Source organism: Hemiscyllium ocellatum, chromosome 28 (assembly GCF_020745735.1).
Source record: "Hemiscyllium ocellatum isolate sHemOce1 chromosome 28, sHemOce1.pat.X.cur, whole genome shotgun sequence".
Lineage (NCBI taxonomy): Eukaryota > Metazoa > Chordata > Chondrichthyes > Orectolobiformes > Hemiscylliidae > Hemiscyllium > Hemiscyllium ocellatum.
The window spans coordinates 20,533,396-20,546,464 of record NC_083428.1 but is presented as its reverse complement, the minus strand read 5'-3'; the positions used below and the strand labels follow the sequence as shown (position 1 = coordinate 20,546,464).

Here is a 13,069-nt window from a genome sequence, read left to right as displayed (position 1 = left end):
AATCAGGTTGCCTTACAAAGGTTATGCTGGAATTCTTTGCTGTGTTAAATAGCAGTAGTGTGAGATTGCAAATAGCAAAACAAAGCCAAAAACTGCATTTAGGTACATAATCTCACTTTACAGCTAAAACTTTTCCCAGTGTTACTGAAATCATTTTAAATAAGTGCATTCAACTATATATCTTACCTGAGAGTTTTTGGAGTCTGTACTAAAGCTACTTTCATTTATTGAAACCCGAGGGCTATTAGTGGGACTTCCATTCTAATAACAAAAACATTTTGTTAATAATTGAGACTTACAGAATAAATGCAATTCAATGCTCATAATATAATAGTAGAAATTGCACAGGTTAAACAAATGCACTAATTAGATTTTTATACGGCAGGTTTCCAAAACAAGAACTTGAGTTTTGTTTTTATTAAGTCAAGGATGATAGAGATAATACCTCAAGATGGGTACAGACGCTCTTCAGAACTTTAAATGTCACATCCCTTGACCGTAATGATCCAAACAGATGCTTCAAGAAAAAAAATAGCAAAGCAAGATTAGTTTCTTGGAAATAACTGGTGTACAAACCTAACTCATTAGTGACTGTTACAGAAAGAAACCTGCCTGGATCTGGCCTCATGTAGCTACTGCCCCATCCATCATGCACTGTACTCTCTCAAATGCTAAGTTGTTATAAATTGCTAACTCTGTGCAACATTTTTGAATCTTCTTTGCAACAGAGACTGAAGTTGCCCAGGACGATCTACCACCAACTTCAGGTGAATAAATTCCAGACTTGCCAGCAATACCCACATTCCCAGAATGAACTTCCATCACAACCTGATATTAGGTCTGACCCTGACTTTGGATTCATACTGCCGCATCGGTTAGAAGCACACTAATTCTAAGTGACGCCGCTGTTGTAGGATAAATGTTTGGGGATTGACTCGCTCAGTTGGTTGGACAACTGCAGTGATGCCAACAGCGCAGGTTCAATTTCTGTACCAGCTGATGCCACCATGAATGTCCCACCTTATCAACTTCATCCCTCATCCAAGATGTGGTCACCCTCAGGTCAAACCAATACCAGTCATCTCTCTATAATGAGACAGCAGCAGCCCTACGGTTCTCTGGGACTTTGTCAACATAAACACTTACATTTATACTTTACCCTTAATGGTAAATTAAGTTTAAATGCTAGAAATACATAATTAATTCAGCTATATCCAAAACCGAAAGACAGGTTAATGTTTCAGACTGTTCAATTTCACCAGCACCAGTATTATTTGGTTATTTTTCTCATTTCAGGTGCTCTTTAAATTTAGAATTCCAGCATTTATAGATTTTTCCTTTTTAAAATCTCTTAATCAACAGGCTTCCTAGTAGGCAAAATGATAAAAACACGGACAGCTCCAGCCTGTTTGAAAATTGTAAAGTTTGATATTTAAAACAAATAGGATTCACTGAAGATGCAGGTAATTTATTGCAATTAAAAAGCATGAATGAATGGAATCTGAGAAATTTAACATACCTTCTCTCCTTCTGTTGTCTTGACACATAAGGCATTGGGAACAAGGAGGGCAATGTTTTGTTTCTTCAATGAAATCACTGTTGTGACTGGAACCATGAGCTAAACATACAAACAAGGGAAAAAAAGTGAAGTATCTGTATTCTGCTACTTTACAACAACATTCTCCATCAAGTGTAACTTTCTCTTACCATGTTCTACTTCCAGGTATAATTTCATCAAAATGGAGAGAGAGGAATAGGGATCAGATTGTCCAATTTACAAATTTAAAAGTTAATGAAGTAGGAACTTGCCTTGCTCTCAGGTGGTTAAATGCATTTGCTGCATGGAGGATTCCATTGCACAAAATCAACATGAGATTCAACCAACAACCAGTACTGCAATCACGACCAAGACCAATAGATCATCATGTATCTATTTCAACATGTACTTCTTTCAACATAGTCTACTGTATTTGCTGCTCACAATGTGGCCTTGGCGAGACCAAACACAGACTGGCTTACCACTTTACAGAACAGCTTCACTCTGTCCATAGGAAATGGACCTGTTAATTGTTTCCATTCCAGTAAACCACCTTGCTCTCTCACACTTTTCCATTCTTGTCCTGTTGCAGTATTTCAACAAACTTCAAAGCAAGTGGTAGGAACAGTACCTCATTTTCTGATTAGGCTCTTTACAGATTCCAGGACGCAATAATGAGCTGTACAAGTGTATGACCTCCATTGTACATACTCTATTTTTTGTCCTCCCTTGGCTATGTCTTGTGTGGGTCTTGTTGGCTTTGTTCTCAGCAGACCAGACTGATGTTCTCCTTTACATAGCTAACATTTACACTAACTTTATACAGGTATCACTCTTTTACCACCATTATTTTCTTTTGCACCACGCATGCTCATCATCCGTTCCACTTGCTTCTCCTCTCCTTTGTCATTAGCATAAACCACAATTTTGTAGTTCCTTTCAGTTCTGGAGTTGCATTGGACTCAAAATATTAATTCTGTTTCTCTCTCCATGGGTGTTGCTAGACCTACTGAGTTTCTCTAGCACTTTGTTTTTATTACTTAACTTAAGGTTCTTTTTAAAAATAAAATGAAATGTACCTTTATTTCTTTCAATATGTTGCTGTAGAAACAGATATGGTTGGCAGACACATACATCTTGCCATGGTATGGGACTTCCTTATGCAAAGCACACTTGAAACCTATTAGGACATAGGAACTAGTTAAATTACTAATCATATAAAACCCTCTGAATTTAGATTGCCAGGATCCCACGTTCTACCATATCTAGGAACATTACTAAATTATTATGAAAATATCAACACCTTAATGCAAATATAAATTGCTCTGGAAAATCTTCACTCCACATTATTATTGATTTACACAAAGCTAGGATACATATTACAGAACCTTTGGGAAATCCCAGCCCCTATTGATCCCAGATGTAGAAACTTACTGTCAATCACATTCTCATTCAAGTCTTTAAATTGTTTGTAAAATGTGGCATTTAACTTGACAACCTGTGGGGGACAAAAAAAACAATTTTATAGAAGCACAAAACTTAGCTAGATCAGAAACATGCACAACAGAACTGGATGATAGTTAAAACTGCAGTACATAACTATTCATAGAATCCTACAGTGTGGAAGCAGGCCATTTGGTCCATTGAGTGCACACTGAGTCTCTGAAGAATAACCTGCCCCTATCTCTGTAACCCTTCATTTCCCATGGCTAATCCATCTATCCCGAACACTACAGGCAATGTAGCATGGCCAATCTGTCCATCTTAGCACTGAGAGAGAAAACCGGAGCACCTGGAGGAAACCCACACAGGCATGGGGAGAATGCACAAACTCCACACAGACAGTCACCTGAAGATGGAATCAAACCCAGGTCCCTGATGATGCGAGGCAGCAGTGCTTACCACTGAGCCATCGTGTCGCCCTTTGTTACATATGTATGAAACACTGTTTAAAAGTAGCTGGCTTTTAATTTGGTGCAAAAACTGTAATCAGGACAGATAGTAGAAATTTGGATTAGACCATGCCAGTTTCCTTATTTTTGGCAGTCAAGATTTTCAAGAGACAGAGGCAGCAATATACCATTCCACCCCAATGAAATGGATTCTGAGCTGAAAAAAACTCATAAATACAATACATTTGCCTGCATTTGTGTCGTGACATTAGGAAGAACAGCGGATGCAAACATCAACTGCAACATGAAGTGGGAGTATTTGAAGTAAAGGACTTTGAAAGTTCTTTTATTTTAAGAAGCGTTAATCATGAGATTCAGTCACAGCCTTGGACCAGGAGAAGATACCTCAGCAAGTTCCCAATGCTCTCTGGAGGTGGATGCCCCAGCTGTGCAGTAAACAGCACTGACACCCATCTCAAATGGATTTCCTAAAAAAAAGGGCCACAGCATATCATATTATTGGAACAGGTAGATGTTTAAGCCCCACATGGCCTTCAAATTCTACCCCTGAATTCAAAATGGTGAATTGATAAATGTTATCTCAAAACATTATGTTTAGCACAGACTGATTAAACTATACATTTTAACACCTCAGACACCACACTAATCAGTGATAGACAACAACTTCCAACTGTGCTGTGATTTTTTTTTGTCAGGTGAGTGAAATAATTTACAAAAAGAGCTGCAGCAACAACTAAATATTTTTATATATTGTCATATTCCAGTTAGGATGTGACATTAACATTGATGAACAGATTAATCATCCCCAATGACATTTGACTTATTAATTAGAAAAGGATACTCGTTTTTTTTTAAAGGAATCCCCAAGTATGGAAACAGGCCCTTCAGCCCAACAAGTCCACACTGACCCTCCGAAGATCTACTTTTTGTCATTTATATAAATGATTTGGATGCGAGCATAAGAGGTACAGTTAGTAAGTTTGCAGATGATACCAAAATTGGAGGTGGAGTGGACAGTGAAGAGGGTTACCTCAGATTACAACAGGATCTTGACCAGATGGGCCAATGGGCTGAAAAGTGGCAGATGGAGTTTAATTCAGATGAATGCGAGGTGCTGCATTTTGGGAAAGCAAATCTTAGCAGGACTTATACACTTAATGGTAAGGTCCTAGGGAGTGTTGCTGAACAAAGAGACTTTGGAGTGCAGGGTCATAGGTCCTTGAAAGTGGAGTCGCAGGTAGATAGGATAGTGACGGCGGCATTTGGTATGCTTTCTTTTATTGGTCAGAGTATGGAGTACAGGAGTTGGGAGGTCATGTTGCAGCTGTACAGGACATTGGTTAGGCCACTGTTGGAATATTGCGGGCAATTCTTGTCTCCTTCCTATCGGAAAGATGTTGTGAAACTTGAAAGGGTTCAGAAAAGATTTACAAGGATGTTGCCAGGGTTGGAGGATCTGAGCTACAGGGAAAGGCTGAACAGGCTGGGGCTGTTTTCCCTGGAGCATCAGAGGCTGAGAGGTGACCTTATAGAGGTTTACAAAATTATGAGGGGCATGGATAGGATAAATAGACAAAGTTTTTTCCCTGGGGTCGGGGGATCCAGAACGAGAGGGCATAGATTTAGGGTGAGAGGGGAAAGATATGAAAGAGACCTAAGGGGCAATGTTTTTATGCAGAGGGTGGTACGTGTATGGAATGAGCTGCCAGAGGATGTGGTGGAGGCTGGTACAATTGCTACATTTAAAAGGCATTTGGATGGGTATATGAATAGGAAGGGTTTGGAGGGATATGGGCCGGGTGCTGGCAGGTGGGACTAGATTGGGTTGGGATATCTGGTCAGCATGGACGGGTTGGACCGAAAGGTCTGTTTCCATGCTGTACATCTCTATGACTCTAATATCACACCCAGACCCATTCCCTTACCCTATTACTCTATAATTACCCCCAAGTAACGCACCTAACCAACACATCTCTGAACACTGGACAATTTAGCACGACCAATTCACCTAACTTGCACATCTTTGGACTGAGGAAGGAAACCAGAGCACCCAGAGGAAACCCACCCAGACACGGGGAGAATGTGCAAACAGTCGCCAGTGGCTGGAATTGAAAACAGGACTCTGGCATTGAGAGGCAACTGTGCTCACCACTGAGCCTCCAGGCTGCCATCTTTGGACTTACTTGCAATGTCACAGACAATCTTCTGTGTATTTGCAGTTTTCTCTCCAGTTCCACAGTTGTGACTAGATACAAAACTGGACAGAAGATGAATGAACTACTTACAGAAGCAGAGGAGGATCGTTGTCTTCCAGTATATGGCTCATCTTCATTTTTTGAACTTGGCAAATCAAATGCTAGTGATCTGAATAAAGCAAAACAAAACCCATCACATAACCCATTTTCATTTCCATTGTCATTACAGCTAAATCCAACAGTCCCATTCTGCTGCTGCTGACTTTATTCAAAAGAGAAAGATGAATTCAAGATAAAAGGTTTGGACTTTGCTTTTGTACACTCAAACCAGGGCAGTCTCACCATGTGGTAGGTTTGCTTCCTCCATCCTCTTTCCTGGAGTGGTTCGACAAGAGCTGCTTGGTCTGATAGGCTAGAGGAAAACCACTTACTGATCTAATTAGAAGAGGCTGTTGTGTTGTAAGAGAGGTGGGCGTTGTGGCTCAGTGGTTAGCACTGTTGCCTCACAACACCTCCGATTCCACTCTCAGACGACTGTATGTGTAGAGTTTGCACATTCTCCCCGTATCAGCGGGGGTTTCTTTCGGGTGCTCCAGTTTCCTTGTACAATCCAAAGATGTGCAGGTCAGGTGGATTGGTCATGCTACATTGCCCACAGTCTGTAGGTTAGGTGGATTAGCTATGGGGAAATGCAGGGATGTGGTAGGGGATGGGTCGGGGGGATACTCTTCGGCAGCTTGGTGTGGATTTGATGGGCCGAATGGCCTGCTTTTGGATTATGGGGATTCTATGAAGTAGTAATTTAGCAACTAATTATCGATTACAATGATGCAATAGATAATTAACAGGGGGACCTCTTAGATGGAAAGGCTAGATCTTACATTTTATTCTTCCACAATCCTAAACTGTTCTCCCCAAAACATCCATATGACATCATCATGGTGGGTGGTGCTTAAGGCACATTTTAGTACTTCCAGACCCTTAAGCCTTTTAGGACACACTCAAACCTTAATCCTTTCTCCATCAGATTAACCAGAGCTGAGACCTCGGGAGTTATCTGCTCAACTGCTATTGGAAACTTACACAGCTAGAGTTTGACTCAGTTAAAAAATATTTTCATGAAAACAAATGAGTGTTTTGCAAAGTTCATAAAATGTGCACACAAACAGTATTCAGCTTTTACATGTTTTTGAACAATTGCAAATAGAAGCAACTGAAATCACCTGGTGAGGTGCAGAGCCTTCTCTTTCTGCTGAATCTCAGGCGACATGGAATCGGTTTCCAAGCTTGATAGCCTCGATTGTGCTTGCAGCTTCTTTTTGTTCTTCTTCGGTTTGTCAGCCATCAGTCCAATCTCATTAGGGCAGCTGCTATAAAATGAGAAAACTTAGAATTTATAAATATGAACCAGCATCTCCATATAATTACCATCATTACCCTCATTCTGTAACAGCTTTGCAAAACAAGCATTTAACCAATGGTCAATTAGTTTAGAAACATGATGGTGCAGGGTAGTAATCTTGGCTCTTTTCTTCTGTTGTTTCATGGCCCTTTCTGAGAGTAACTGTCAGGTTTTACCTACACTTCATGAACTTCGTTAAAATGGAAAAACATTCCTTGCACTGGGTTTTAGGGGATGGAGTGGAACCAACAGTGTTTGTCAACATTATGCATCAAGACTAGAGGGTATATGTTTAGGGTGAGAGGGGAAAGATGTAAAAGAGACCTCAGGGGCAACTTTTTCATGCAGAGGATGGTACGTGTATGGAATGAGCTGCCAGAGAAAGTGGAGGAGGCTAGTATAATTGCAACATTTAAAAGGCATCTGCATGGGTATACTAATAGGAAGGGTTGGAGGGATATGTGCCTGGTGCTGGCAGGTGGGACTAGATTGGGTTGGGATATCTGGTCGGCATGGACGAATTGAACCGAAGGGTCTGTTTCCATGCTGTACATCTGTATGACTATCTGTACTTTACAATACGGTGCGTTCCTGTACAATGTAACGGTTGTATTCCTCTGCAACCTTGCGCTATGGAAAACCACTACAGAAAATCGCTATATCCGTTCAGTAGAAAGTTTGTGTTACCCAGCCTGCGCCCACAATTTGTCAATCACGTTATACCCAATTTGCATTGACGAATCATACATTGCATCAGAACTCACTACCTGGGGCTTCTGCAGGTTAGCGCAGAAATCCTGAAATTGCAGTCAGTGATTCAGGCTGCACTCCATTCCACTTTCAGGTGTCAGAATCAAAGACATAAGGGTCTAAAGAGTGCCTTAAACACCATCCACCATGACATCACATGGACTTTTTTGGTGGTGGTGGTGGGGGGAAATAACATCGTTCCGTTACATACTCTAAATGCAAAATATGCAGGATAATGGAAGAGGGTGGTGAAATCCAACCATCATATGCTCATTGCCTGTAAATGGATCCAATATTCCAATATGCTAGCACAGGTAGAATTTCTGTCCCCGCTCAAAAAAAAATTCACCATGTATGATTCAGGTGTAATTGGGTTTAATAAAAACAGCAATTCATAAAACTTGCCCTAAAAAATTGGACTGCTTAGTTTAAAATCAATAAACCCTTTAACACATTTTTAAACACAAGTTCTCAGAATATATTAGTTTCTCTCTTCTTCTTGTGTGCATACCTCATTAATATTGCCTCATTTTTTTAAAAAATGCTTTAATTTCCAGTTGGGAGTAGGTGTTGGGGATTGGTGCCAGTGAAAGATTCCTTAATGTGTTTGGCTGCTCTGACACGTTTTTAGCATGGAGCTAAAATAGTAAAGAACATTGCAATCAAATATGTCAGCTACAGGATTACCACATGACAATAAAAGGAAAAATGGGCTCCAGAGAGAATGCTCAGCCCCTCAGCTGAAGGAGATCAACATTAAGAGAGTCTTCACTTCACTGCTGGGCCAAAGAAATCCACCCATTATCTTTACTACTCAATGCCGTAAATATACTTATGCTCCTGAATTCTGCAGAAGAATGGTTTGCTGCTAGTCAGCCAATTCATTTGTGTGCAAGTCAAAAGGAAGAAAATGCTTAGTTCAAGAGTTCAACTAATTCTAAATTAGTCAATATCACTGTTGCGTTCATTGTGAATATGGTTCAATGCTCTCCTGATGTTCTGTGTATTGTAATGTTGCAATTATCTAATGATCACACAAACACACCTTCAAGAGATCTAAAGGATGATATCGGTAAGATGTCACATCATGTGACATACACACGAAAAAAAAATGGTCATTCTGAAGCCATCATTGTGACAGCTACATTATCAGTTCTAGAACATTCTGAAGCCAGCATTGTGACAGCTACATTACTAATTCTAGGACAGAAATCTGCAAGCAACAAGCATCAGAATGAAAGTGCTTCAGTTTATTCGGTAGTACAGCCACATCCTCAGGAGAAGAATGATCTGAGTGTACATTATATTCAAAACTGGGTGATCCATTAAGTCAAAATGGATGGACAAAGAAAAAAAGTAACTGAAAATCTATTCAGACCCTATAATAGAAAGCTGGGAACATTTTACTAATGATGCAACTTAACTACTGCTGGAGTGGTTCCTAGCCAGGAGATAAGCGGCACAGTCAATTGTGATGTTTTTCAGTGCTGTTCTCTGTCAAAACCACGCGTCATTTCCACCATTTCAAATTTTGAGGAAGAGGCTTATACCCCATTTGGCAAAAATAGTGCTCATCCCAAGTTCTACTGAAATCAATGCAATTGCAATCCACAGTTAGTACAGCCACTGACATGAAACATTTCAAAATAGGAACAGCTGAAAAGTGCCGTACTGTATCCGCTGTCAGAACAATGAGAGGAAATGGTAACACCCCTTGTAAAAGAAAGCAGCAAAGAGAACTACACTGAGTGCCAGCTCAGCAACAGTTCTTCAATTCTCTGCAAGTACAGCAAGGATACAAATACCGGAAATAAAAACCACAATGAATAACAACATTCTCAGCATAGAGTAGCAAGCTACTAAGCTCCTAGCAGAATTCCAAATATTTAAGCAAAGGATGAAATTCTATTTAATTGAAATTGAGGTTTTTGTTAAGAAACAGAAGGAAGCATAAGGAAGGTATAGACAGGATAGATCGAGTGAATCCTTAGAAGAGTATAAAGGCAGTAGGAGTATACCTAAAAGGGAAATCAGGACGGCAAAAAGGGGACATTAGATAGCTTTGGCAAATAGAGTTAAGGAGAATCCAAAGGGTTTTTACAAATACATTAAGGACAAAAGGGTAACGAGGGATAGATTAGGACCCCTCAAAGATCAGCAAGGCAGCCTTTGTGTGGAGCCGCAAAACAATGGGGGAAGATACTAAACAAGTATTTTGCATCAGTATTTACTGTAGAAAAGAGCACGGAAGCTATAGACTCTAGGGAGATAGATGGTGACATCTTGAAAAATGTCTATATTACAGAAGTAGAAGTGCTGGATGTCTTGAAATGCGTGAAAGTGGATAAATCCCCAGGACCTGATCAGGTGTACACGAGAACTCTGTGGGAGCTAGGGAACAGATTGCAGGGCCTCTTGCTGAAATATTTGGATTATCAATAGTCACAGGTGAGATGCTGGAAGTCTGGAGATTGGCTAACATGGTGCCACTGTTTAAGAAATGTGCTAAGGATAAGCCAGGAAACTGTAGACCAGTGAGCCTGACATCGGTGGTGGGCAAGTTGTTGGAGAGAATGTTGAGGGACAGGATGTATGTGTATTTGGAAAGGCAAGAACTGATTAGGGATAGCCAACATGGCTTTGTGCGTGGGAAATCATGTCTCACAAACTTGATTGAGGAGTTTTTTGAAGATGTAACAAAGAAGATTGATGAGGGCAGGGCAGTAGATGTGATCTATATGGACTTCAGTAAGGCGTTCGACAAGGTTCCCCATAGGAGACTGATTAGTAAGGTTAGATCTCACGGAATACAGGGACAACTAGCCATTTGGATACAGAACTGGCTCAAAGTAGAAGACAGAGGGTGGTGGTGGAGGGTTGTTTTTCAGCCTAGAGGCCTGTGACCAGTGGAGTGCTACAAGGACTGGTGCTGGGTCCTCTACTTTTTGTCATTTATACAAATGATTTGGATGCGAGCATAAGAGGTATTGTTAATAAGTTTGCAGATGACACGAAAATTGGAGGTGTAGTGGACAACGAAGAAGGCTACCTCCGATTACAACAGGATCTTGATCAGATGGGACAATGGGCTGAGAAGTGGCAGATGGAGTTTAATTCAGATAAATGCGAGGTGCTACATTTTGGGAAAGCAAATCTTAGCAGGACTTAGACACTTAAATGGTAAGGTCCTAGGGACTGTTGCTGAACAAAGAGACCTTGGAGTGCAGGTTCATAGCTCCTCAAAAGTGGAGTCGCAGGTAGGTAGGATAGTGAAAAAAGCGTTTGGTATGCTTTCCTTTATTGGTCAGACTGTCAGTTGGGAGGTCATGTTGCAGCTGTCAGGACATCGGTTAGACCACTGTTGGAATATTGCGTGCAATTCTATCGGAAAAATGTTGTGAAACATGAAAGGATTCAGAAAGGTTTCCTAAGGATGTTGCCAGGGTTAGAGGATTTGAGTTATAGGGAGAGGCTGAACAGGCTGGGGCTGTTTTCTCTGGAGCGTCGGAGGCTGAGGGGCAACCTTATACAGGTTTACAAAATTATGAGGGGCATGGATAGGATAAATAGACAAAGACTTTTCCCTGGGGGGCGCGAGTCCAGAACTAGAGGGCATAGGTTTAGGGTAATGGAGGAAAGATATAAAAGAGACCTACGGGGCAACTTTTTCATGCAGAGGGTGGTGCATGTACGAAATGAGCTGCCAGAGGAAGTGGTGGAGACTGGTACAATTGCAACATTTAAGAGGCATTTGGATGGGTATATGAATAGGAAGGGTTTGGAGGTATATGTGCTGGGTGCTTGCAGGTGGGACTAGATTGGGTTGGGATATCTGGTCAGCATGGATGATTTGGACCAAAGGGTCTGTTTCCATGCTCTACATCTCTGTCACATACTTAATAAAGAAAAGAAAGTGGTCAAACACTTTGATGTTCTAGACAATGAAGGGTTGAGAAGGATTAATTTCTCAGGTTTCTATACTAATGGCAGCAAATCCTTAAAAAGGCCTTTAAATCTGTAAGAGGATTAGATCAATGTTAAGGTAAGCCTGAAGATTCACAGACGTCAGTTCATATCTCAGATAAAGGAACTAGCTAAACAACTGTCCAGTTTGTGGCCAGATGTCAGCAGAGTCTGACTTTAAAGAAGAATTGGCTGAAAGAATCAGCCTATTAATAGCTTCAACACCAAGTCCTTTTGGAAAGCACCTAAATAAAGCGAAAGGGCTCCCTATTGAAAAATGGATGAAGGTTCAAAGCCATAATTGCAGGATAACAACGCTGCCAATCTCATGATTTCACAACAATGGCAACAGTAAACAAATTGAATGAAGCATCCAGGTCAGGTTAAACACATTTACCTAAACAGTATTGAGGTTCTACAATACATACAAGCTTTCAATCACAAAAGGTCACTAGGCAAAGATGTGGAGAAAGCGTAATATTCAGGACATGTCCAAGATATGGGGGCGGCACGGTGGCACAGTGGTTAGCACTGCTGCCTCACAGCGCCTGTAGACCCGGGTTCAATTCCCGACTCAGGCGACTGACTGTGTGGAGTTTGCACGTTCTCCCCGTGTCTGCGTGGGTTTCCTCCGGGTGCTCCGGTTTCCTCCCACAGTCACAAAGATGTGCGGGTCAGGTGAATTGGCCAAGCTAAATTGCCCGTAGTGTTAGGTAAGGGGTAAATGTAGGGGTATGGGTGGGTTGCGCTTCGGCGGGTCGGTGTGGACTTGTTGGGCCGAAGGGCCTGTTTCCACACTGTAAGTCTAATCTAATCTAAAAAAAAATATAGCACAAAACTTCAATCTTCATTTCGTTGTTGTTCACTTGGGTCATGACCAAGCAGAACAAATTCAACAGCTGATGATGACTGAGTACAAAAGCTGAACTATCACCAAGGCTCGAGCACATGAAGTACATTCCATTTGGTCATATGCAGATGAGGCCTATTGAGAAATATCATTTGAGTGATATTTATTCCCAAGGCACAGATTAGACATTAGTGATAGATTACTATAGTATTACCACCACACTTGGTGACACATGCGCTGCTAACTTTAATATGTTGTTTGGCAGCCCACAGCAGATGGTGTCAAACAACAGTCCTCAATATGTCAGCAAACCATTCTAAAAAATGTGCAGGCAATGGGAGTCCAGCATAACATATCCCTTCCACATTATCTACAATCAAATCAGCGGACACAATATTGTGTCGAGTAGAAACAATGTTCATGAAATGTAAGGCAATTCAGTAACACTTCAAGACTTCA

The 13,069-nt window shown here is 41.0% G+C and overlaps 1 protein-coding gene across 1 annotated transcript in view; it reads right to left on the bottom strand.

Annotated features, from left to right (window-relative positions):
* The window catches only part of si:zfos-943e10.1 (GRAM domain-containing protein 2B), a 49,273-nt gene that overhangs the window by 21,538 nt on the left and 14,666 nt on the right, over positions 1–13,069 (bottom strand). Inside the window, exons 2-8 of the mRNA XM_060846095.1 lie at positions 6,869–7,015; positions 5,736–5,814; positions 2,972–3,035; positions 2,617–2,717; positions 1,520–1,618; positions 446–517; positions 187–261 (exon numbers count right to left, since the gene is read on the bottom strand). Coding sequence (XP_060702078.1) covers positions 187–261; positions 446–517; positions 1,520–1,618; positions 2,617–2,717; positions 2,972–3,035; positions 5,736–5,814; positions 6,869–7,015 — 637 coding nt within the window. The remainder of the gene's footprint in view (positions 1–186; positions 262–445; positions 518–1,519; positions 1,619–2,616; positions 2,718–2,971; positions 3,036–5,735; positions 5,815–6,868; positions 7,016–13,069) is intronic.